This window comes from Protomyctophum parallelum, assembly GCF_964188405.1.
Source record: "Protomyctophum parallelum genome assembly, chromosome: 10".
NCBI lineage: Eukaryota > Metazoa > Chordata > Actinopteri > Myctophiformes > Myctophidae > Protomyctophum > Protomyctophum parallelum.
In genome coordinates this window covers 41590314-41617002 of record NC_139704.1, presented here as the reverse complement: position 1 = coordinate 41617002, position 26689 = coordinate 41590314, and the positions used below count along the sequence as shown (strand labels likewise).

The window sequence follows — 26689 nt, the reverse complement described above, 5'->3', positions numbered from 1 at the left end:
CCGACATGCCCCCATTCCGACATGTTGCCATTCCGACATCCCCCCATTCCGACACATTTTAGTCCCACAATTCCGACAATTTACAATTTACAATTTACAATTTAGGCATTTAGCAGACGCTCTTAATCCAGAGCGACTTACATTTAAGCAAGAACAAAGCATGGGAATACATCACATAAAAAGCATTTATCATGAAACATGCGTAAGCTAAGAAAGTAACAGTGGAATATTTATATAGTGAAACTATACATACACTATACATATAAACTATACATCTTTACTACTATGCTATATATGTGTACTATGGCGTGCTATGACTACATACAATACAATTACAGTGCTGTCTACATAACATGCTATAAGTCTGTATCAAATGCTATATAATCCAACAGAAATGCTAACACAGTCCACAAATCTTAAATGTATTTTCAAGGGAATTTTTTAAGGGGTGTGTAGCAACTTATAATGTAATAATCAGCTCATAATGTAATTAAAAGACGAGCACATAACTTAATAGATTTTTCTATAATGTAATAATGTGTTACATTAAGAACCTCCACATAGGCGACTCATACTGTAATAAAACTTCATAATGCAATAATGTCTTTATAATATATGAGCTGATTATTACATTATGAGTTTTTATTACATTTTAGTCATATTGACCATGATACTGACATGACACTGACATGATACTGACCATGACACTGACATGACACTGACATGATACTGACCATGATACTGACATGACACTGACCATGACACTGACATGATACTGACCATGACACTGACATGACACTGACCATGACACTGACATGATACTGACCATGACACTGACATGACACTGACATGATACTGACCATGATACTGACATGACACTGACCATGACACTGACATGATACTGACCATGACACTGACATGACACTGACCATGACACTGACATGATACTGACCATGACACTGACATGATACTGACCATGATACTGACATGACACTGACCATGACACTGACATGATACTGACCATGACACTGACATGACACTGACCATGACAATGACATGATACTGACCATGATACTGACATGACACTGACCATGACACTGACATACTGACCATGACACTGACATTATACTGACCATGACACTGACATTATACTGACCATGACACTGACCATGACACTGGCATTATACTGACCATGACACTGACATACTGACCATGATACTGACATGATACTGACCATGATACTGACCATGACACTGACATACTGACCATGATACTGACATGATACTGACCATGATACTGAAATGACACTGACCATGACACTGACATACTGACCATGACACTGACCATGACACTGACATGATACTGACCATGATACTGACATGATACTGGCATGGAACTAGTAACTAGGTCCCGTTTTGTTATAATAAAACTCAGTTGAAGGCATATTTCTGCTGGCATGTGACTTTCTTTCTGGGACATACTGTATAGGCCTATCATCTTCAGAAATAATCAAATATAATTCAGAGTTAAATTAATAATTCAATTGAGTAATTCATGCTATTACATTCGATAATATTCAAGCAGGATAAACCATTTGTACTATAATCAATAAACCATAAATAAATAAAAATAATAAATAATACATAAATACATAAAATAAAAAATAAATAAATATAAAAAATAATATTTATATTAATATTAAAAAATAAAAAATAAATAAATAGTTGTGAAAGTGATCTGTCGCGGGTCCCTGTCGAAATGGTGGGACTTTTTTCTGTCGGAATGGTGGGATGTTTACAAATATGGAACATACCACCTCCACCATTCCGACAATTAGAAGTCAATGTCGGAGTGGCAGCATGTCGGAATGGAGAGTGAACACCGTTTGTTGCTCCTAGACAACAGGACTGTTGATGTGGATATCCGGCCATGCAGAGTGCTTTTACACAGTTGGGTTTCTCTCACAAGGGTTTCCTTTGATTTCTCCCCAGCAGCGAGCTGTAGCCAGCTTGGAGTGTTGACATCTAAGTGATTACATCACTATTGGGCATGGCTTTGCAGGTCCATGTAAGTCCCCTCCATTTGCAGGTGAACTAGGCAAGCTTTACTGTAAACAGTTCTCTTCGATAGACTTGGATTTACAAACAGGGACCAGGGATTCAACATTTTATTGATTCATTTTATTAAATAAAATGTTGGAATTAGTTATAAATACATTTTATTTATTAGGGGGGTGCAAATTCCTGTAAGACAAATGCATCAGCATCATTCACAGCAGGTTCTTATGTATGCTAGCTGCCCTCTATGCCTTCTATTTCTGACATTGCTAACATTGTTTCTGAAGCTGTGTTACAGTACACATGAAGGTTGTTTGATATACAGTAGTGTTTTGGTGTTGTGTTGGGTACCATGAAAAGGTCATGGCTGCCTACAAAGTGAATGTGGACACCAGTCAGAGATATTAAATCCCACAAAGAAAGACAGAATGAGCTTGTGAATGACAGCGGTATTGATTGTCCTTTAATACCCGTCCCACATTGCTCTGCATTTCTCTGTTCTTTATCCTTCTGCTTGTATTGCAGCCAGATGGAGAAACCAAGGCGATTGATTTTGCAATTTTCTCACCTTAAAGCTTTACAATACTGTATGTTAAAAAAGGGCGAGGTCGCGTGCACGCATCCGGCCTGGGTGACGGCAGACTGCTGGGCGAGCGCTTGCACTTTGGCATGGGGGGTCAGATCAACATGGAATGAATTCTGTACTGAAGAAGAAAGCAAAAGCAAGCAGTCCGTTGAGTAATTCCACGTCATGATTGTTACATTCCCCTTGTATGTCTAGGGGTATAAGAAGAGGATGCAACACGGCTGGACCGAGAATTGTTGTTTATTCAACGGTAGAATGATAAGGTATATAATAATAAACAATAGTGATTACAAAACTCCAAAACAAAGACAGGCTGTATGGGGCAACTTAAATGAAACAATCATTCTAGCCCTATGCTAAAGTGTCACATAACCCTCTAACCTAACTCTAACCAACAAAAGGAAAAGAGGGGTTACACAAGTTCAAAACTATCTAAGCTGCCTACACTAACTACTGCCTAACAAAGATTTACAATAAACACGCTCCCATACCCATACATTATATTATATATTATATATCTCTACATATATATATATATAATTATAATCAGTTGTAACTTTAGCTCAGCATCACAAATAACAGAGTCACAGAATCAGCTCAGGGGCTCCACACAGATATAGCCCCTGGCCTACGCTTATACACAGTTTCAAGACATTTGAGCATTCCCTAGCTCCTCTGGACAGTGTGCTCTCAGTATGGGGAAACTGAGAGACACTGCCAATGATTGCATGTCACAGGTGCTGCTAAGTAGTCTTCCCAGGTCGGTCCTCCGAGCACGGATTGGCTCCTGGTGACGAGGGGGTAGCAGACAGGTTGATGGGTCTCCGCCTCCACGCACCACAGCAGATCAGGCCTGTGACTGAAAGTGTTGATCAGCACTCTGTACAATGTAACCTATTCACGATATATTATAAGTATATATATATATATATAAGCATAACCACGTTATCATATAATATATATATATATATATAAATACAATCATCAGGTTATCATCTCATATATATATAATCCCCGATTATGTAACAATAATGTAACGGGTGCACGGTTGACTGTAGACATGAATACCAGAACTCATGTTGTATCCTGGAAGGATTCTTGTTTCATTGTGTTCCTCCCAGCAGCAAACAACAACAGTGTGGACGTTTCGGCCCTAGGGCCTTCCTCAGCGAAAATCTGAGGAAGGCCCTTAGGCCGAAACGTCCATGAGGCGTGATGTCACGAGGCATGACCATATATGGAGGTGTGATTTCATGAGGCGTGACCATATATTGAGGCGTGATGTCACGAGGCGGGACCATATATGGGGCTGTGATGTCACGAGGCGTGACCCTACAGTATATGGAGGTGTGATGTCACGAGGTGTGACCATATATTGAGGCGTGTTGTCACGAGGCGTGACCATATATGGAGGTGTGACCGACCGAATGACTGACGGGAAATGCAGGTTTTCATAGTAAACTGCGACCTACAGTCGCATTAACATTTGTGTTGTTTTTGTAGAGCTGCTAGACAAGACTGTGGAGCTATCCCCCCCTATGATATTCTAATTTAATCTCTCCTGAATCAATTGTCGAGTACTGTCTGTAAGTCTTTTCCTTCTCCAGTGACACTGGATACCTGCTGGGGTGCTGGGGTGGTATTGACATCACAGGCTTGTACTGTACAAGTTATGCTGACTTGGCTGTTCAGACAGAATGGTTTCCCTACTGTGTCCTGTATTCAAGCTCTCAGTCTGAACCAAGACCCATTAACTCAGTAACTTGGTCAGGCAGCCAGCCATGACTGCGTCTAGGCTATAATGACTTCCTTTTTTATCATTCCTCTCACAAATTCCATAACCCCAGCAACCAACAAAAACATTTTATGCCTCACATATCCAGATCATACTACTGTATAGTTGCTTGCAGCAACTGAATTAATATCCAAGCACTGTGTGTTGCCTTTAGTTACAGTAGGCTATTTTATCACTTTGTATTCTTAACTTTGAAGATCATAGAGAGTTTTACCTGGGACTGGAGGAACATAGTGACTGTGTGACTTTTAGGTAAAGATTACTATTCTAGATTACGTCCTGCTAATTGGCTAACCAGTGATTAGGAGGATAAAAGTAGGTGTGAGGGACTTGTTTTTCACTTGGGTCATTTTGGGTCATTTCACCCACTGGTTTAACGATAGAATGTAGGCCAGGATATGAAAAAATTAGGCAGGGCTGTTTTAAACCGTTTTCAAAAAGCAATGTAGGTATTTCTGGTTGACTGTTCAGTAAAAAAAACTTAATGAAGAGAGAATGGTCCATACTACCCAATTATGTGGAGTTACTCATTTATCAGCTCTTCTCTAAGCTGATGAGTGGAGATGGGTGTTCCATGCTCCACTGCTCACCCCATTGTCTATTCAATGGCACTGCGCACTACTACGCCTGAATTCCATGGTCTTGTTTCATAGATGTAGGCTCAGCACAGCAAACACATTGTTTCCATGCCAAGTGGGTGTTTATTAGCATGGAGCAAAGTCTATATTCTTACAAAGCTTGTATTCAGGCACTTGTTAAGTTGTTTTGGTGTTTCGTATGCTGTGCGTGTGCGGTCTGCACTCTAGGGTGCAGGTCTGGGCTGCATGAAGCCTACTTATCGCACAGGACAGGTTATAGAGTATTGTCTCAGGCAATTGGTTGTGTAAAAGCCCAATTTAATTCCACCAGGCTACCCTACTATTGCTGAAAGGTGGTGCATGATGACACACCAGTAGAATTACCCAGATCAAAAGACCTAAACGTCTTCCACATTCAACATTTCCAAATGTGCCGATGTTGTCATATGTAGTAAAGCTGCTAGGCTATTGCCTGTCATTTTGAAACTGAGGCTTTTTCAATACCATCTCTGTGTAGTAGTCGTGTTTGAAATATTACCAGCATATGTGCTGCTCCACTGATAGGTATAGAGGGGATTAATGTGTTTCTATGGCAACGTGTATTGTGTGTGTGTGTGTGTGTGTGTGTGTGTGTGTGTGTGTGTGTGTGTGTGTGTGTGTGTGTGTGTGTGTGTGTGTGTGTGTGTGTGTGTGTGTGTGTGTGTGTGTGTTTGAGACGAGGCAGATGTGTCGCCTACTGTGAGTGCTCTCTATGGCACAAAGGTATAATGACTGATCCACTGCAGAGCCATTGTACATTTCCAGCATTACAAAAGATGGCTACAGTAATATCACAATTTAGTTACGGTACCTATTCCACACACTGCAGCCTTCTCTGATTAATGTATCTATCAACAGGCTTCTCAGAGTTGACGTAGTGGAGTCATTTGGTCACAAGATTATATCGACATACTGTACCTCTTTGAGGCTGTGGGTGGGACAAAATGTTGTCCAGGATTCTTTGTATTGTCCTATGCCCAGCTTTCCGGGTTTGTGTGAACACAAACATTGGCTTGTGATTGGCTGATCACCCCATAGCGATGATTTGATTGGCCATGAACAAAGTACATATTGAAGCTAAAAGTGAGGGCAGAAAAGTGAAGACGGAACAGTGAGAACACAACTTGTGATTGGCCGGAATGAGATGATGTATGATGATAAGAGCGCCCCTCACTTCACACAGGTGTGAAGTCAATTCTGGTTTTGTGTTGTGTGACCAGGAAAGAAGTCCCAGGATGGCGACATGGAAGAGCTTCCTGTCCCCCAAAACATCAAGATAAGCAACATCACATGTGACTCGTTCAAGATCTGCTGGGACATGGAGCCGAACGCCAAGGAGCGCATCACACACTACTTCATTGACCTGAACAAGAAGGAGAACAAGAACTCCAACAAGTTCAAACATAAGGTAATGCATGAGCCAATGCAGAAAGCCCAAACATTGTGGCTACATCGTTTGTGTATCCACAATGAAAAACAGAAAGGGGGGGGGGGGGGACTGGTGGACCGAGAGAGAGAGAGAGAGAGAGAGAGGGAGAGAGAGGGAGAGAGGGAGAGAGGGAGAGAGAGAATCAAATACTGCTGTCAAATGTGTCAATGTCAAAAACCCAAGGAACAACGCAAATTAACATTATGGCCATGGCTGCATATCAGTGGGGTGTGTGAGGGAGGTATATGATAATCACCAGTAGGTTACTTATCACTCGAATGCATGTACAGTATACTGGCTGCGGTTAGGAAAGGAAGGAAAGGAAGGAAGGAAGGAAGGAAGGAAGGAAGGAAAGAAGGAAGGAAGGAAGGAAGGAAGGGAAGAAAAAAAAAGAAACACGGAAGTGAAATTACTGCTGACGAAGCAAAAACATTGTGAAACTGACTTACGTGGCCGGTTAAGACTGATATGAGGTTAGGGGACTTACGTGGCCGGTTAAGACTGAGGTCAGGTTAGGGTTAGATTTAGGGTTAGTAATAGTCGGACAATGCGTTTCCTAATCGCAGCCAATCTGCTCCAGGACGAGCCTGCTGGCTCGATTGCATTCGAGTGATAAGTAACCGACTGGTGATTAATATTATCGTTTGATTTTCATACGAATCCGTTGCCCCAACAAACATGATGGCATGCAAAGATCCCAAATTTCAACGATATTTCAAATTAAAGGACTCATTTGAAACACTACACTACTACTGTAACTACAACTGTCGCACCACTAAACCAACACCATTTCATCATACAAAAAACTAAGTCAGACCGCTCTCTGCACCTAGCCGAACAGCTTGAATACTGCTATGATATTGTCCTACATGAGGGGGCTATGTTTTTTCATTTACTTTTTTCATTTAACCTCCTCCAGGAGGAGGTCAGAGGAGACAAAACAATCAAAAATAATTATTCAAAATGAATGAGAAAAGGAAAAAAGAAACACGGCCCCCTCACAATATCAGTCACCAGACGGGTATTTTCGATGAATCTATCATGGTTAAAATGGAGTTTGAAGATACTGTATAATGGGTTTGTATAGGAAGGGGGCGGGGCAGCTACAATTAATATCAAATATCTAAATACTGACTGGAGCAACTTAAAAACGGTCTGGGGTGTTCACATAAGCCTGAGTAGACGATAAAATGTTTTTTCCTTAAGTGAAATATACCTTTAACGTCCCTCATTCAATTGAATAGAGAATAGACTTCTTAACAATTAAGGCCTTGTATTGTTCCAAGGCTCCACGATGAGCTGCAGCTCCAAGCATTATAAAAGGCAAATACGAGAACCCAACACTCTCCCAGAGAATAATTGCAGCAGCGGTGGTCAGAGATGGCAGTTCTGAGTAGTTAGGCTAATGAATCGGGATGGTAATCTTGCAGCCCAGTCTCATCAGCCTCCCGCCTTCTTTCCCACAGCTCAAATCAAACCTGATAGGAAGTGTTGCTGTCTCTGCTCTGTGTGAAGGGCAGACCCCATACCGGTGTTGTTATGGTGGTCCACCGTTGGTGGATTAATAGGCTGCCATGGTTGCTAGGCAGGGGCTCCTGTAATTCTCTAGTCTAATCAATGACCCGCTAAGGTGGGTACAAGGCTCCATAGCTAACTGTACCGCCGTTGCTGGGGGAGTTACATTTGTTGAGGGGCGCTAGCCCCTCCTGTACACAGGTTTAATGTTTGTCTTTAGTTCAAAGTTTGTTTACTAAACGCATTGACAATGACGGGAAAATGTACGCCATGATGTGTCATTTACATCATATTGTCTCTTTATTGTTAAGGGCTTTCAATGTTTGTGTTGGCACCGTTTGTTTTATATCACCATTACATCACCTAATCAACATGAGTTAGACTTTAATTATATTAGCGCCCCTCACTTCACACGGGTGTGATTTTTTTAGTATACACACAGCTAAGATCAATATGGGTGCACAGAAACTGGGCATAGGAGTGGCTAGCGCCCCTCTCCTTCTCTCTTCCTTCAGGATGTGCCCACCAAGCTGGTGGCCAAGGCGGTGCCCCTGCCTATGACAGTGCGGGGCCACTGGTTCCTGAGCCCCCGCACCGAGTACACAGTGGCCGTCCAGACTGCGTCCAAGCAGACAGATGGTGACTACGCCGTGTCAGAGTGGAGCGAGATCATCGAGTTCTGCACTGCTGGTGAGTTGTGCTGGGGATGTGGGTGTACTGAATTATGAACACACGACGTGTGATGGATGCTTTTTATCTAAAGTTGCCTCAAGGTACCGCGAGAGTGAGCAGTTTTAAGATTGGACGGACCCCTGTTGCAACTGTGAATCGCTGACCTTGTCTTTGTCATCCATGCTTGTCCAAGGAAGCAACAAAGGTACACAGAGGAGTTGCTGGCGTGGAGTTCTGGCAGGAAAGACGGAGGAGATGAGTGGAGGAGGAGGAGTGAGAGGGATGACTGTGTCACAGAGGGATGGAAGGAAAGATGGATGGAAGGATGGGAGAGAATGTCTTGATGGGGCAAAAAGAAAGGATTAGAAGGGGAGCGGCGGGAAGCATGCTGTCAGGATGCAGAGGTTATTGATGCACCACTGGTGTCTCAGCCAGAGGGTGAGAGGAAGGGGGTAGTTATAGGGGGTAGTGATAATGGCAAGCAGCCTCCAGGAGTGGAGGAGGAAGTGATTAGAGTGGCTGAAGCGATGAGATGTAGAGGGGATTGGGGAGTGAAATAAAGAAAGAGAAGGTAGATTGTGGATGATGGAACAATGTTGTTGTGAGGAAAGCAATAAGTAAAACAGCTGCCTACCTGGCTGAGCTGCTAGTTACGATTGATTGGATTACAGATTTATAGTCCATGGTCTCGGAGTGATTTTCGTCTTTTTTTTCTAATCCTCAAAAAGGTCATGGGCTATTGGGCTATGATCTGAACCTGAATCCACAACCTGTGGCTCACATAGACAGCAGCTTATCACAGAGAGCCAGTAGCCACCATGCTCTCTGAGAATCTTCTCAGATTTCCATTGTTCTTCTGGGTGTTATTCTCCTAAATGTGATCCATAGTGATGAGTAGAAGGAACTTCCTGTTACTCACATAAACAGCAGCTTATAACAGAGTACCACCATGCTCTCTGAGAATGTCCTCAGCTTTCCATCTCTTTCCAGTGTGTGGCAGTTCAACCTGCCACTGGGACTGAGTGGTTAACATTTTAATTATTATTTATGATTGCAGAGTGATATTTGTTATTTTTACAATATATGTATATATATATATTGTGTGATGCTTTATTAAAGTGAATTGACTGTTGACTCCATTGAAGGGAGCTACTACTAGCTGTGGGGTGTGGGGAACATGCCAAGTTGCCAACAGTGGGAGGGTTGTGTTTAGAGATCTCTTGACTTTGATTATATTATGGGAATAATTTATAGAGTAGTATGTGACACTTTAAAATGTGTGTTATGACTTATGAATGATTTATGATGTCTCTGGACACTGGTTCGATTGTGGAATCAATCCGGGGTTGGTTTGGTCTAAATGGGAGGGGCCTAGCCTTTATAAGGAGCACCTGCCACTGCCGCAATCAACAATCACAATCCCAATGCGCCACGCCGCCACCCGTGAGTGGCGGGGGGGAAATAAAAAAAAACTGTCTACTAGTGTTAGTGTATAGGCACGGGGATCATTCATTAGCTTAGCGATTAGCTTAGCGTGTAGCCAATACTGCTGCAACCCACTGATTGAACTTCATCTTCGCCTGTAATCCAAGTTATTTTTATTGACAACGTGAACGAACCCCTACACCAGCGCTGCAAAAATAGACAGATCTACAAGCTCTCAACGCGTAGCGAACGGCACTGCAAAAATAGACAGGACGCGATGCCTTGAGAGCCTGTGTGGATCAGCCCAGGGCGGCCGCAGCAACTTGTGGGCTCCGCTCCGAGCCTCCGACGACCGGTGCGGGGAAGGAAGGGAGCTAGTTACCCTGGCTGCGCTGCAGTCTGCAGAAACAGACTGATCTACAAGCTCTCAACGCCTAGCGAACGGAGCTGCGAAAACAGGCAGGACGCAGCGCCTTGAGAGCTTGTAGATCTGGCTTTTTTGCGACCTGCAGTGAGCTGTTCTCACTTTACTTTTATGACACGAATACATCGTCAATCGGCGAATATTGGTCAGACGATTGGCGGTTGAAAAAAATTGGCATATCGCCCAACCTTAGTAGGGAGCAGAGAAGACCTTGAAAGAGCCAACCTGGCCAGTGGGCTGTAAATACCTTTTTTGCGTTTTGTTTGTTTGAATGACCATTTCATGTGGACTCTGCAAAGGTGAAATAAAAACGGATTGTTTTTGTATAGAAAAGACTCAGACCAGAGTTCTTCTCCAAATTATACTGCAGAGTGAAAGTAGGAGAAACTCAGCTGGATTTGAACTCACAACCTCTGGCTCACATGTATGTCGACTTAACAAGGGTGCCACTGAGCTCTCTGTGAGCTTTCTTAGGTTTTAAGTTGTTCTTCTTGGTGTCACAAATGGGGCCTTGTGACCTACAGAGCATTTTAATGGTGTTTGCCGCTGTGCATCAAAGGTGTCTTTAGTGCTTACAGAGGGGAAACCATAACAGACAGTCTGATAGCTCAATGTGTTAAGTGGCTGTCCTCATGATCCAGACGTTGTGGGTTCAAATCCCACAAAAATAAAATACAGAAAATAAAATTACAGGATATTTGTCTATCTGGCTCTTCTCTCATTATCTATTCAGGCTTTTGAGAACAGCATGCACAGTGGCTCACTGGGTACAGAGCCTGCCTGGGAATCAGGAGGCCACATGTTCAAGTCCTGGCTCTGACATAGTGTCCCAAAATCATAAAAATATGACATACTAATATGCCGTCTGAAACCATGGACTATAGTATGTCTTTTTTTCATGATTTTCATATTTCTTTCAAAGGAAAAACGATGCCGTATGCCGTCCGAAACCAAATATGAGAATTTTGGCATGCTACTAGTCCTACATACTTAAACCTAGAAACCTCATTCAAACCTATTTAGGTTAATCTTACGGTGAACATGTTTGTCTGAAAAGGAATCTTTGAAATGTTTTAGAGTTTTAGAAATATAGTGCTTTCAAATTTGAGAAATTCAGAATGGGGGTCAATGGCCGATTTTGGCAAGTAAATATTTGAGTGGGGTTTGAACCCACAACCTCCAGATCATGCAGCCAGTGTGCTAAGTCACTGTTTTTTAATTTTTTTCAAATCCTCAAAAATGATGAAAAACGGCGTGCTATAGTATGCCGTACGGTATGGGCTATAGCCCATGTTCAAAAATGATGAAAAACGAGGTTAATGTTTTTTTCAAAAATTAAAAAAACGATGGGCTATAACCCATTTTTTTTCATTTTTTTTTTTTTTTTTTCAAATCCTCAAAAATGATGAAAAACGGTGTGCTATAGTATGCCGTACGGTATGGGCCCATGTTCTAAAATGATGAAAAACTACGTTTTTTTTTTTTTTTTAATTCAAAAAACGATGGGCTATAACCCATGTTTTTTCAATCTTTAAATTTTTTTCAAATCCTCAAAAATGATGAAAAACGGCGTGCTATAGTATGCCGTACGATATGGGCTATAGCCCATGGTCCAAAATGATGAAAAACCACGTTAAAAAAAATATCAAAAATTCAAAAAACGATGGGCTATAACCCATATTTTTTTTATTTTTAAATTTTTTATCAAATCCTCAAAAATGATGAAAAACGGCGTGCTATAGTATGCCGTACGATATGGGCTATAGCCCATGGTCCAAAATGGTGAAAAACGAGGATTAAAAAAAGAATCTAAAATTCAAAAAACGATGGGCTATAACCCATGTTTTTTTTTTTTTTTTTTTTTTTTCAAATCCTCAAAAATGATGAAAAACGGCCTGCTATAGTATGCCGTACGATATGGGCTATAGCCCATGGTCCAAAATGATGAAAAACCACGTTAAAAAAAATATCCAAAATTTTCAAAATGATGGGCTATAACCCATGTTTTTTTTTTTTTTTCACTTTTTTTCAAATCCTCAAAAATGATGAAAAACGGCGTGCTATAGTATGCCGTACGGTATGGGCTATAGCCCATGTTCAAAAATGATGAAAAACGAGGTTTAAAAAAAAATCAAAATTTCAGAAAAACGATGGGCTATAACCCATGGTTTTTTGAAATTTTGAATTTTTTTAAAATCCTCAAAAATGATGAAAAACGGCGTGTTATAGTATGCCGTACGGTAGGGGCTATAGCCCATGTTTAAAAATGATGAAAAACGAGGTTTAAAACATTTTCAAAATTTCAAAAAAACGATGGGCTATAACCCATGTTTTTTTTTATTTAGATTTTTTTTTAAATCCTCAAAAATGATGAAAAACGGCGTGTTATAGTATGCCGTACGGTAGGGGCTATAGCCCATGTTTAAAAATGATAAAAAACGAGGTTTAAAAATTTTTCAAAATTTCAAAAAAACGATGGGCTATAACCCATGTTTTTTGAAATTTAGAATTTTTTTCAAATCCTCAAAAATTATGAAAAACGGCGTGTTATAGTATGCCGTACGGTAGGGGCTATAGCCCATGTTTAAAAATGATGAAAAATGAGGTTACTTATTTTTTCCAAAAATTCAAAAACGATGGGCTATAACCCATGTTTTTTGAAATTTTGAATTTTTTTTAAATCCTCAAAAATGATGAAAAATGGCGTGCTATAGTATGCCGTATGTTAGGGGCTATAGCCCATGTTCAAAAATGATGAAAAATGAGGTTACTTATTTTTTCCAAAAATTCTAAAAACGATGGGCTATAACCCATGTTTTTTTTAATTTAGATTTTTTTTTAAATCCTCAAAAATGATGAAAAACGGCATGTTATAGTATGCCGTACGGTAGGGGCTATAGCCCATGATTGTTTAAAAATGATGAAAAACGAGGTTTAAAAAAAAATCAAAATTTCAAAAAAACGATGGGCTATAACCCATGTTTTTTTAAATTTAGATTTTTTTTTAAATCCTCAAAAATGATGAAAAACGGCGTGTTATAGTATGCCGTACGGTAGGGGCTATAGCCCATGTTTAAAAATGATGAAAAACGAGGTTTAAAAAAGAAATCAAAATTTAAAAAAAACGATGGGCTATAACCCATGTTTTTTGAAATTTTGATTTTTTTTCAAATCCTCAAAAATGATGAAAAACGGCGTGTTATAGTATGCCGTACGGTAGGGGCTATAGCCCATGTTTAAAAATGATGAAAAACGAGGTTTAAAAAAAATCAAAATTTCAAAAAAACGATGGGCTATAACCCATGTTTTTTGAAATTTTAATTTTTTTTCAAATCCTCAAAAATGATGAAAAACGGCGTGCTATAGTATGCCGTACGTTAGGGGCTATAGCCCATGTTCAAAAATGATGAAAAATGAGGTTACTTATTTTTTCCAAAAAATAAAAAAACAATGGGCTATAACCCATGTTTTTTTAAATTTTGATTTTTTTTTAATCCTCAAAAATGATGAAAAACGGCGTGTTATAGTATGCCGTACGGTAGGGGCTATAGCCCATGTTTAAAAATTATGAAAAACGAGGTTTAATTTTTTTTCAAAATTAAAAAAAAAAACGATGGGCTTTAACCCATGTTTTTTGAAATTCTGATTTTTTTTCAAATCCTCAAAAATTATGAAAAACGGCGTGTTATAGTATGCCGTACGGTAGGGGTTATAGCCCATGTTTAAAAATGATGAAAAACGAGGTTTAATTTTTTTTCAAAATTTCAAAAAAACGATGGGCTATAACCCATGTTTTTTGAAAATTTGATTTATTTTTTAATCCTCAAAAATGATGAAAAACGGCGTGTTATAGTATGCCGTACGGTAGGGGCTATAGCCCATGTTTAAAAATGATGAAAAACGAGGTTTAAAAAAAATCAAAATTTCAAAAAAACGATGGGCTATAACCCATGTTTTTTGAAATTTTAAATTTTTTTCAAATCCTCAAAAATGATGAAAAACGGCGTGCTATAGTATGCCGTACGTTAGGGGCTATAGCCCATGTTCAAAAATGATGAAAAATGAGGTTACTTATTTTTTCCAAAAAATAAAAAAACAATGGGCTATAACCCATGTTTTTTTAAATTTTGATTTTTTTTTAATCCTCAAAAATGATGAAAAACGGCGTGTTATAGTATGCCGTACGGTAGGGGCTATAGCCCATGTTTAAAAATTATGAAAAACGAGGTTTAATTTTTTTTCAAAATTAAAAAAAAAAACGATGGGCTTTAACCCATGTTTTTTGAAATTCTGATTTTTTTTCAAATCCTCAAAAATTATGAAAAACGGCGTGTTATAGTATGCCGTACGGTAGGGGTTATAGCCCATGTTTAAAAATGATGAAAAACGAGGTTTAAATTTTTTTCAAAATTTCAAAAAAACGATGGGCTATAACCCATGTTTTTTGAAAATTTGATTTTTTTTTTAATCCTCAAAAATGATGAAAAACGGCGTGTTATAGTATGCCGTACGGTAGGGGCTATAGCCCATGTTTAAAAATGATAAAAAACGAGGTTTAAAAAAAATTCAAAATTTCAAAAAAACGATGGGCTATAACCCATGTTTTTTTTAATTTTGAATTTTTTTCAAATCCTCAAAAATGATGAAAAATGGCGTGCTATAGTATGCCGTACGGTAGGGGCTATAGCCCATGTTCAAAAATGATGAAAAATGAGGTTACTTATTTTTTCCAAAAAATATAAAAACGATGGGCTATAACCCATGTTTTTTTTTATTTTTAATTTTTTTCAAATCCTCAAAAATGATGAAAAACGGCGTGTTATAGTATGCCGTACGGTAGGGGCTATAGCCCATGTTTAAAAATGATGAAAAACGAGGTTTAAAAAAAATCAAAATTTCAAAAAAACGATGGGCTATAACCCATGTTTTTTGAAATTTTGATTTTTTTTCAAATCCTCAAAAATGATGAAAAACGGCGTGCTATAGTATGCCGTACGTTAGGGGCTATAGCCCATGTTCAAAAATGATGAAAAATGAGGTTACTTATTTTTTCCAAAAAATAAAAAAACGATGGGCTATAACCCATGTTTTTTTTTTTTTTGATTTTTTTTTTAATCCTCAAAAATGATGAAAAACGGCGTGTTATAGTATGCCGTACGGTAGGGGCTATAGCCCATGTTTAAAAATGATGAAAAACGAGGTTTAAAAAAAAATCAAAATTTCAAAAAAACGATGGGCTATAACCCATGTTTTTTGAAATTCTGATTTTTTTTCAAATCCTCAAAAATGATGAAAAACGGCGTGTTATAGTATGCCGTACGGTAGGGGTTATAGCCCATGTTTAAAAATGATGAAAAACGAGGTTTAATTTTTTTTCAAAATTTCAAAAAAACGATGGGCTATAACCCATGTTTTTTGAAAATTTGATTTTTTTTTTAATCCTCAAAAATGATGAAAAACGGCGTGTTATAGTATGCCGTACGGTAGGGGCTATAGCCCATGTTTAAAAATGATGAAAAACGAGGTTTAAAAAAATTTCAAAATTTCAAAAAAACGATGGGCTATAGGCCTAACCCATGTTTTTTTAAATTTTGAATTTTTTTCAAATCCTCAAAAATGATGAAAAATGGCGTGCTATAGTATGCCGTACGGTAGGGGCTATAGCCCATGTTCAAAAATGATGAAAAATGAGGTTACTTATTTTTTCCAAAAAATATAAAAACGATGGGCTATAACCCATGTTTTTTTTTATTTTTAATTTTTTTCAAATCCTCAAAAATGATGAAAAACGGCGTGTTATAGTATGCCGTACGGTAGGGGCTATAGCCCATGTTTAAAAATGATGAAAAACGAGGTTTAAAAAAAATCAAAATTTAAAAAAAACGATGGGCTATAACCCATGTTTTTTGAAATTTTGAATTTTTTTCAAATCCTCAAAAATGATGAAAAACGGCGTGCTATAGTATGCCGTACGTTAGGGGCTATAGCCCATGTTCAAAAATGATGAAAAATGAGGTTACTTATTTTTTCCAAAAAATAAAAAAACGATGGGCTATAACCCATGTTTTTTTTTATTTTGATTTTTTTTTAATCCTCAAAAATGATGAAAAACGGCGTGTTATAGTATGCCGTACGGTAGGGGCTATAGCCCATGTTTAAAAATGATGAAAAACGAGGTTTAAAAAAAATCAAAATTTCAAAAAAACGATGGGCTATAACCCATGTTTTTTGAAATTCTGATTTTTTTTCAAATCCTCAAAAATGATGAAAAACGGCGTGTTATAGTATGCCGTACGGTAGGGGTTATAGCCCATGTTTAAAAATGATGAAAAACGAGGTTTACATTTTTTTCAAAATTTCAAAAAAACGATGGGCTATAACCCATGTTTTTGAAATTTTGATTTTTTTTTAAATCCTCAAAAATGATGAAAAACTGCATGTTATAGTATGCCGTACGGTAGGGGCTATAGCCCATGTTTAAAAATGATGAAAAACGAGGTTTAAAAAGAATTCAAAAATTCAAAAAACGATGGGCTATAACCCATGTTTTTTTAAATTTTGAATTTTTTTCAAATCCTCAAAAATGATGAAAAATGGCGTGCTATAGTATGCCGTACGGTAGGGGCTATAGCCCATGTTCAAAAATGATGAAAAATGAGGTTACTTATTTTTTCCAAAAAATATAAAAACGATGGGCTATAACCCATGTTTTTTTTTATTTTAAATTTTTTTCAAATCCTCAAAAATGATGAAAAACTGCGTGTTATAGTATGCCGTACGGTAGGGGCTATAGCCCATGTTTAAAAATGATGAAAAACGAGGTTTAAAAAAAATCAAAATTTAAAAAAAATGATGGGCTATAACCCATGTTTTTTGAAATTTTGAATTTTTTTCAAATCCTCAAAAATGATGAAAAACGGCGTGCTATAGTATGCCGTACGTTAGGGGCTATAGCCCATGTTCAAAAATGATGAAAAATGAGGTTACTTATTTTTTCCAAAAAATAAAAAAACGATGGGCTATAACCCATGTTTTTTTTTTTTTTTTTTTTTTTTTAATCCTCAAAAATGATGAAAAACGGCGTGTTATAGTATGCCGTACGGTAGGGGCTATAGCCCATGTTTAAAAATGATGAAAAACGAGGTTTAAAAAAAAATCAAAATTTCAAAAAAACGATGGGCTATAACCCATGTTTTTTTTAATTTTGAATTTTTTTCAAATCCTCAAAAATGATGAAAAATGGCGTGCTATAGTATGCCGTACGGTAGGGGCTATAGCCCATGTTCAAAAATGATGAAAAATGAGGTTACTTATTTTTTCCAAAAAATATAAAAACGATGGGCTATAACCCATGTTTTTTTTTATTTTAATTTTTTTTCAAATCCTCAAAAATGATGAAAAACTGCGTGTTATAGTATGCCGTACGGTAGGGGCTATAGCCCATGTTTAAAAATGATGAAAAACGAGGTTTAAAAAAAATCAAAATTTAAAAAAAACGATGGGCTATAACCCATGTTTTTTGAAATTTTGAATTTTTTTCAAATCCTCAAAAATGATGAAAAACGGCGTGCTATAGTATGCCGTACGTTAGGGGCTATAGCCCATGTTCAAAAATGATGAAAAATGAGGTTACTTATTTTTTCCAAAAAATAAAAAAACGATGGGCTATAACCCATGTTTTTTTTTATTTTTAATTTTTTTTAATCCTCAAAAATGATGAAAAACGGCGTGTTATAGTATGCCGTACGGTAGGGGCTATAGCCCATGTTTAAAAATGATGAAAAACGAGGTTTAAAAAAAAATCAAAATTTCAAAAAAACGATGGGCTATAACCCATGTTTTTTGAAATTCTGATTTTTTTTCAAATCCTCAAAAATTATGAAAAACGGCGTGTTATAGTATGCCGTACGGTAGGGGTTATAGCCCATGTTTAAAAATGATGAAAAACGAGGTTTACATTTTTTTCAAAATTTCAAAAAAACGATGGGCTATAACCCATGTTTTTGAAATTTTGATTTTTTTTTTAAATCCTCAAAAATGATGAAAAACTGCATGTTATAGTATGCCGTACGGTAGGGGCTATAGCCCATGTTTAAAAATGATGAAAAACGAGGTTTAAAAAAAATTCAAAAATTCAAAAAACGATGGGCTATAACCCATGTTAAAAAAAAAAAAAAAAAATCCTCAAAAATGATGAAAAACGTCGTGTTATAGTATGCCGTACGGTAGGGGCTATAGCCCATGTTTAAAAATGATGAAAAACGAGGTTTACATTTTTTTTCAAAATTTCAAAAAAACGATGGGCTATAACCCATGTTTTTTTAAATTTTGAATTTTTTTCAAATCCTCAAAAATGATGAAAAACGGCGTGCTATAGTATGCCGTACGGTAGGGGCTATAGCCCATGTTCAAAAATGATGAAAAATGAGGTTACTTATTTTTTTCAAAAATTAAAAAAACGATGGGCTATAACCCATTTTTTTTCATTTTTTTTTCTTTTTTCAAATCCTCAAAAATGATGAAAAACGGTGTGCTATAGTATGCCGTACGGTATGGGCCCATGTTCTAAAATGATGAAAAACTAAGTTTTTTTTTTTTTTTTAATTCAAAAAACGATGGGCTATAACCCATGTTTTTTCAATCTTTTAAATTTTTTCAAATCCTCAAAAATGATGAAAAACGGCGTGCTATAGTATGCCGTACGATATGGGCTATAGCCCATGGTCCAAAATGATGAAAAACCACGTTAAAAAAAATATCAAAAATTCAAAAAACGATGGGCTATAACCCATATTTTTTTTATTTTTAATTTTTTTATCAAATCCTCAAAAATGATGAAAAACGGCGTGCTATAGTATGCCGTACGATATGGGCTATAGCCCATGGTCCAAAATGGTGAAAAACGAGGATTAAAAAAAGAATCTAAAATTCAAAAAACGATGGGCTATAACCCATGTTTTTTTAATTTTTAATTTTTTTTTCAAATCCTCAAAAATGATGAAAAACGGCCTGCTATAGTATGCCGTACGATATGGGCTATAGCCCATGGTCCAAAATGATGAAAAACCACGTTAAAAAAAATATCCAAAATTTTCAAAATGATGGGCTATAACCCATGTTTTTTTTTTCTTTTTCACTTTTTTTCAAATCCTCAAAAATGATGAAAAACGGCGTGCTATAGTATGCCGTACGGTATGGGCTATAGCCCATGTTCAAAAATGATGAAAAACGAGGTTTAAAAAAAATCTAAATTTCAAAAAAACGATGGGCTATAACCCATGGTTTTTTGAAATTTTGAATTTTTTTAAAATCCTCAAAAATGATGAAAAACGGCGTGTTATAGTATGCCGTACGGTAGGGGCTATAGCCCATGTTTAAAAATGATGAAAAACGAGGTTTAAAACATTTTCAAAATTTCAAAAAAACGATGGGCTATAACCCATGTTTTTTTTAATTTAGATTTTTTTTTTAATCCTCAAAAATGATGAAAAACGGCGTGTTATAGTATGCCGTACGGTAGGGGCTATAGCCCATGTTTAAAAATGATGAAAAACGAGGTTTAAAAAATTTTCAAAATTTCAAAAAAACGATGGGCTATAACCCATGTTTTTTGAAATTTAGAATTTTTTTCAAATCCTCAAAAATTATGAAAAACGGCGTGTTATAGTATGCCGTACGGTAGGGGCTATAGCCCATGTTTAAAAATGATGAAAAATGAGGTTACTTATTTTTTCCAAAAATTTAAAAAACGATGGGCTATAACCCATGTTTTTTGAAATTTTGAATTTTTTTTTAAATCCTCAAAAATGATGAAAAATGGCGTGCTATAGTATGCCGTATGTTAGGGGCTATAGCCCATGTTCAAAAATGATGAAAAATGAGGTTACTTATTTTTTCCAAAAATTCTAAAAACGATGGGCTATAAATATGAAATTTTGATTTTTTTTTTAATCCTCAAAAATGATGAAAAACGGCGTGTTATAGTATGCCGTACGGTAGGGGCTATAGCCCATGTTTAAAAATGATGAAAAACGAGGTTAAAAAAAAATTCAAAATTTTAAAAAACGATGGGCTATAACCCATGTTTTTTGAAAATTTGATGTTTTTTTTAATTTAGATTTTTTTTTAAATCCTCAAAAATGATGAAAAACGGCATGTTATAGTATGCCGTACGGTAGGGGCTATAGCCCATGTTTAAAAATGATGAAAAACGAGGTTTAAAAAAAAATCAAAATTTCAAAAAAACGATGGGCTATAACCCATGTTTTTTTTAATTTAGATTTTTTTTTTAATCCTCAAAAATGATGAAAAACGGCGTGTTATAGTATGCCGTACGGTAGGGGCTATAGCCCATGTTTAAAAATGATGAAAAACGAGGTTTAAAAGAAATTAAAAAAAAAAAAAAACGATGGGCTATAACCCATGTTTTTTGAAATTTTGATTTTTTTTCAAATCCTCAAAAATGATGAAAAACGGCGTGTTATAGTATGCCGTACGGTAGGGACTATAGCCCATGTTTAAAAATGATGAAAAATGAGGTTTAAAAAAGAAATAAAAATTTCAAAAAAGCGATGGGCTATAACCCATGTTTTTTGAAAATTTTAATTTTTTTCAAATCCTCAAAAATGATGAAAAACGGCGTGCTATAGTATGCCGTACGTTAGGGGCTATAGCCCATGTTCAAAAATGATGAAAAATGAGGTTACTTATTTTTTCGAAAAAATAAAAAAACGATGGGCTATAACCCATGTTTTTTTTAATTTAGATTTTTTTTCAAATCCTCAAAAATTATGAAAAACGGCGTGTTATAGTATGCCGTACGGTAGGGGTTATAGCCCATGTTTAAAAATGATGAAAAACGAGGTTTACATTTTTTTCAAAATTTCAAAAAAACGATGGGCTATAACCCATGTTTTTTGAAATTTTGATTTTTTTTTAAATCCTCAAAAATGATGAAAAACTGCATGTTATAGTATGCCGTACGGTAGGGGCTATAGCCCATGTTTAAAAATGATGAAAAACGAGGTTTAAATTTTTTTCAAAATTTCAAAAAAACGATGGGCTATAACCCATGTTTTTTGAAATTTTGATTTTTTTTTTAATCCTCAAAAATGATGAAAAACGGCGTGTTATAGTATGCCGTACGGTAGGGGCTATAGCCCATGTTTAAAAATGATGAAAAACGAGGTTAAAAAAAAATTCAAAATTTTAAAAAACGATGGGCTATAACCCATGTTTTTTGAAAATTTGATTTTTTTTTTAATCCTCAAAAATGATGAAAAACGACGTGTTATAGTATGCCGTACGGTAGGGGCTATAGCCCATGTTTAAAAATGATGAAAAACGAGGTTTAAAAAAAATTCAAAATTTCAATAAAACGATGGGCTATAACCCATGTTTTTTTTTATTTTGAATTTTTTTCAAATCCTCAAAAATGATGAAAAATGGCGTGCTATAGTATGCCGTACGGTAGGGGCTATAGCCCATGTTCAAAAATGATGAAAAATTAGGTTACTTATTTTTTCCAAAAAATATAAAAACGATGGGCTATAACCCATGTTTTTTTTAATTTTTAATTTTTTTCAAATCCTCAAAAATGATGAAAAACGGCGTGTTATAGTATGCCGTACGGTAGGGGCTATAGCCCATGTTTAAAAATGATGAAAAACGAGGTTTAAAAAAAATCAAAATTTCAAAAAAACGATGGGCTATAACCCATGTTTTTTGAAATTTTGAATTTTTTTCAAATCCTCAAAAATGATGAAAAACGGCGTGCTATAGTATGCCGTACGTTAGGGGCTATAGCCCATGTTCAAAAATGATGAAAAATGAGGTTACTTATTTTTTCCAAAAAATAAAAAAACGATGGGCTATAACCCATGTTTTTTTTATTTTGATTTTTTTTTAATCCTCAAAAATGATGAAAAACGGCGTGTTATAGTATGCCATACGGTAGGGGCTATAGCCCATGTTTAAAAATGATGAAAAACGAGGTTTAAAAAATTTTCAAAATTTCAAAAAAACGATGGGCTATAACCCATGTTTTTTGAAATTCTGATTTTTTTTCAAATCCTCAAAAATGATGAAAAACGGCGTGTTATAGTATGCCGTACGGTAGGGGTTATAGCCCATGTTTAAAAATGATGAAAAACGAGGTTTACATTTTTTTCAAAATTTCAAAAAAACGATGGGCTATAACCCATGTTTTTTGAAATTTTGATTTTTTTTTAAATCCTCAAAAATGATGAAAAACTGCATGTTATAGTATGCCGTACGGTAGGGGCTATAGCCCATGTTTAAAAATGATGAAAAATGAGGTTTAAAAAAGAAATCAAAATTTCAAAAAAACGATGGGCTATAACCCATGTTTTTTGAAATGTTAAATTTTTTTCAAATCCTCAAAAATGATGAAAAACGGTGTGTTATAGTATGCCGTACGGTAGGGGCTATAGCCCATGTTTAAAAATGATGAAAAACGAGGTTTAAAAAAAATCAAAATTTCAAAAAAACGATGGGCTATAACCCATGTTTTTTGAAATTTTTAATTTTTTTCAAATCCTCAAAAATGATGAAAAACGGCGTGCTATAGTATGCCGTACGTTAGGGGCTATAGCCCATGTTCAAAAATGATGAAAAATGAGGTTACTTATTTTTTCGAAAAAATAAAAAAACGATGGGCTATAACCCATGTTTTTTTAAATTTTGATTTTTTTTAAATCCTCAAAAATGATGAAAAACGGCGTGTTATAGTATGCCGTACGGTAGGGGCTATAGCCCATGTTTAAAAATTATGAAAAACGAGGTTATTTTTTTTTTCAAAATTAAAAAAAAAAACGATGGGCTTTAACCCATGTTTTTTGAAATTCAGATTTTTTTTCAAATCCTCAAAAATTATGAAAAACGGCGTGTTATAGTATGCCGTACGGTAGGGGTTATAGCCCATGTTTAAAAATGATGAAAAACGAGGTTTACATTTTTTTCAAAATTTCAAAAAAACGATGGGCTATAACCCATGTTTTTTGAAATTTTGATTTTTTTTTAAATCCTCAAAAATGATGAAAAACTGCATGTTATAGTATGCCGTACGGTAGGGGCTATAGCCCATGTTTAAAAATGATGAAAAACGAGGTTTAAATTTTTTTCAAAATTTCAAAAAAACGATGGGCTATAACCCATGTTTTTTGAAATTTTGATTTTTTTTTTAATCCTCAAAAATGATGAAAAACGGCGTGTTATAGTATGCCGTACGGTAGGGGCTATAGCCCATGTTTAAAAATGATGAAAAACGAGGTTTAAAAAAAATCAAAATTTAAAAAAACGATGGGCTATAACCCATGTTTTTTGAAAATTTGATTTTTTTTTTAATCCTCAAAAATGATGAAAAACGGCGTGTTATAGTATGCCGTACGGTAGGGGCTATAGCCCATGTTTAAAAATGATGAAAAACGAGGTTTAAAAAAAAATCAAAATTTCAAAAAAACGATGGGCTATAACCCATGTTTTTTTTTATTTTGAATTTTTTTCAAATCCTCAAAAATGATGAAAAATGGCGTGCTATAGTATGCCGTACGGTAGGGGCTATAGCCCATGTTCAAAAATGATGAAAAATGAGGTTACTTATTTTTTCCAAAACATATAAAAACGATGGGCTATAACCCATGTTTTTTTGAATTTTGAATTTTTTTCAAATCCTCAAAAATGATGAAAAACGGCGTGTTATAGTATGCCGTACGGTAGGGGCTATAGCCCATGTTTAAAAATGATGAAAAACGAGGTTTAAAAAAATCAAAATTTCAAAAAAACGATGGGCTATAACCCATGTTTTTTGAAATTTTGAAATTTTTTCAAATCCTCAAAAATGATGAAAAACGGCGTGCTATAGTATGCCGTACGTTAGGGGCTATAGCCCATGTTCAAAAATGATGAAAAATGAGGTTACTTATTTTTTCCAAAAAATAAAAAAACGATGGGCTATAACCCATGTTTTTTTTTATTTTGATTTTTTTTTAATCCTCAAAAATGATGAAAAACGGCGTGTTATAGTATGCCATACGGTAGGGGCTATAGCCCATGTTTAAAAATGATGAAAAACGAGGTTTACATTTTTTTCAAAATTTCAAAAAAACGATGGGCTATAACCCATGTTTTTTGAAATTCTGATTTTTTTTCAAATCCTCAAAAATGATGAAAAACGGCGTGCTATAGTATGCCGTACGTTAGGGGCTATAGCCCATGTTCAAAAATGATGAAAAATGAGGTTACTTATTTTTTCCAAAAATAAAAAAACGATGGGCTATAACCCATGTTTTTTTTTATTTTGATTTTTTTTTAATCCTCAAAAATGATGAAAAACGGCGTGTTATAGTATGCCGTACGGTAGGGGCTATAGCCCATGTTTAAAAATGATGAAAAACGAGGTTTAAAAAAAATTCAAAATTTCAAAAAAACGATGGGCTATAACCCATGTTTTTTTTTATTCAGATTTTTTTTCAAATCCTCAAAAATGATGAAAAACGGCGTGTTATAGTATGCCGTACGGTAGGGGTTATAGCCCATGTTTAAAAATGATGAAAAACGAGGTTTACATTTTTTTCAAAATTTCAAAAAAACGATGGGCTATAACCCATGTTTTTTGAAATTTTGATTTTTTTTTAAATCCTCAAAAATGATGAAAAACTGCATGTTATAGTATGCCGTACGGTAGGGGCTATAGCCCATGTTTAAAAATGATGAAAAACGAGGTTTAAAAAAAATTCAAAAATTCAAAAAACGATGGGCTATAACCCATGTTAAAAAAAAAAAAAAAAAAATCCTCAAAAATGATGAAAAACGGCGTGTTATAGTATGCCGTACGGTAGGGGCTATAGCCCATGTTTAAAAATGATGAAAAACGAGGTTTAAAAAAAAATTCAAAATTTCAAAAAAACGATGGGCTATAACCCATGTTTTTTTTAATTTTGAATTTTTTTCAAATCCTCAAAAATGATGAAAAACGGCGTGCTATAGTATGCCGTACGGTAGGGGCTATAGCCCATGTTCAAAAATGATGAAAAATGAGGTTACTTATTTTTTCCAAAAAATAAAAAAACGATGGGCTATAACCCATGTTTTTTTTAATTTTTAATTTTTTTCAAATCCTCAAAAATGATGAAAAACGGCGTGTTATAGTATGCCGTACGGTAGGGGCTATAGCCCATGTTTAAAAATAATGAAAAACGAGGTTTAAAGAAAATCAAAATTTCAAAAAAACGATGGGCTATAACCCATGTTTTTTTGAAAATTTGATTTTTTTTTTAATCCTCAAAAATGATGAAAAACGGCGTGTTATAGTATGCCGTACGGTAGGGGCTATAGCCCATGTTTAAAAATGATGAAAAACGAGGTTTAAAAAAAATTCAAAATTTCAAAAAAACGATGGGCTATAACCCATGTTTTTTTTTATTTTGAATTTTTTTCAAATCCTCAAAAATGATGAAAAACGGCGTGCTATAGTATGCCGTACGGTAGGGGCTATAGCCCATGTTCAAAAATGATGAAAAATGAGGTTACTTATTTTTTCCAAAAAATAAAAAAACGATGGGCTATAACCCATGTTTTTTTTTTTTTTGATTTTTTTTAAATCCTCAAAAATGATGAAAAATGGCGTGCTATAGTATGCCGTACGGTAGGGGCTATAGCCCATGTTCAAAAATGATGAAAAATGAGGTTACTTATTTTTTCCAAAAAATATAAAAACGATGGGCTATAACCCATGTTTTTTTTTATTTTAAATTTTTTTCAAATCCTCAAAAATGATGAAAAACTGCGTGTTATAGTATGCCGTACGGTAGGGGCTATAGCCCATGTTTAAAAATGATGAAAAACGAGGTTTAAAAAAAATCAAAATTTAAAAAAAACGATGGGCTATAACCCATGTTTTTTGAAATTTTGAATTTTTTTCAAATCCTCAAAAATGATGAAAAACGGCGTGCTATAGTATGCCGTACGTTAGGGGCTATAGCCCATGTTCAAAAATGATGAAAAATGAGGTTACTTATTTTTTCCAAAAAATAAAAAAACGATGGGCTATAACCCATGTTTTTTTTTATTTTTAATTTTTTTTAATCCTCAAAAATGATGAAAAACGGCGTGTTATAGTATGCCGTACGGTAGGGGCTATAGCCCATGTT

At 35.7% G+C, this 26689-nt stretch overlaps 1 protein-coding gene across 4 annotated transcripts in view; it reads left to right on the top strand.

Annotated features, from left to right (window-relative positions):
* Nucleotides 1-26689, top strand: part of LOC310866034 (phytanoyl-CoA hydroxylase-interacting protein-like) — a 71166-nt gene that overhangs the window by 15292 nt on the left and 29185 nt on the right. For 3 of the 4 annotated variants that reach the window (XM_083775323.1, XM_083775321.1, XM_083775322.1), the window contains 2 exons: nucleotides 6276-6463; nucleotides 8515-8689. In XM_083775323.1, the coding sequence (XP_083631449.1) occupies nucleotides 6276-6463; nucleotides 8515-8689 (363 nt within the window). The remainder of the gene's footprint in view (nucleotides 1-6275; nucleotides 6464-8514; nucleotides 8690-26689) is intronic. The other variant, XM_083775324.1, reaches the window with a different exon arrangement.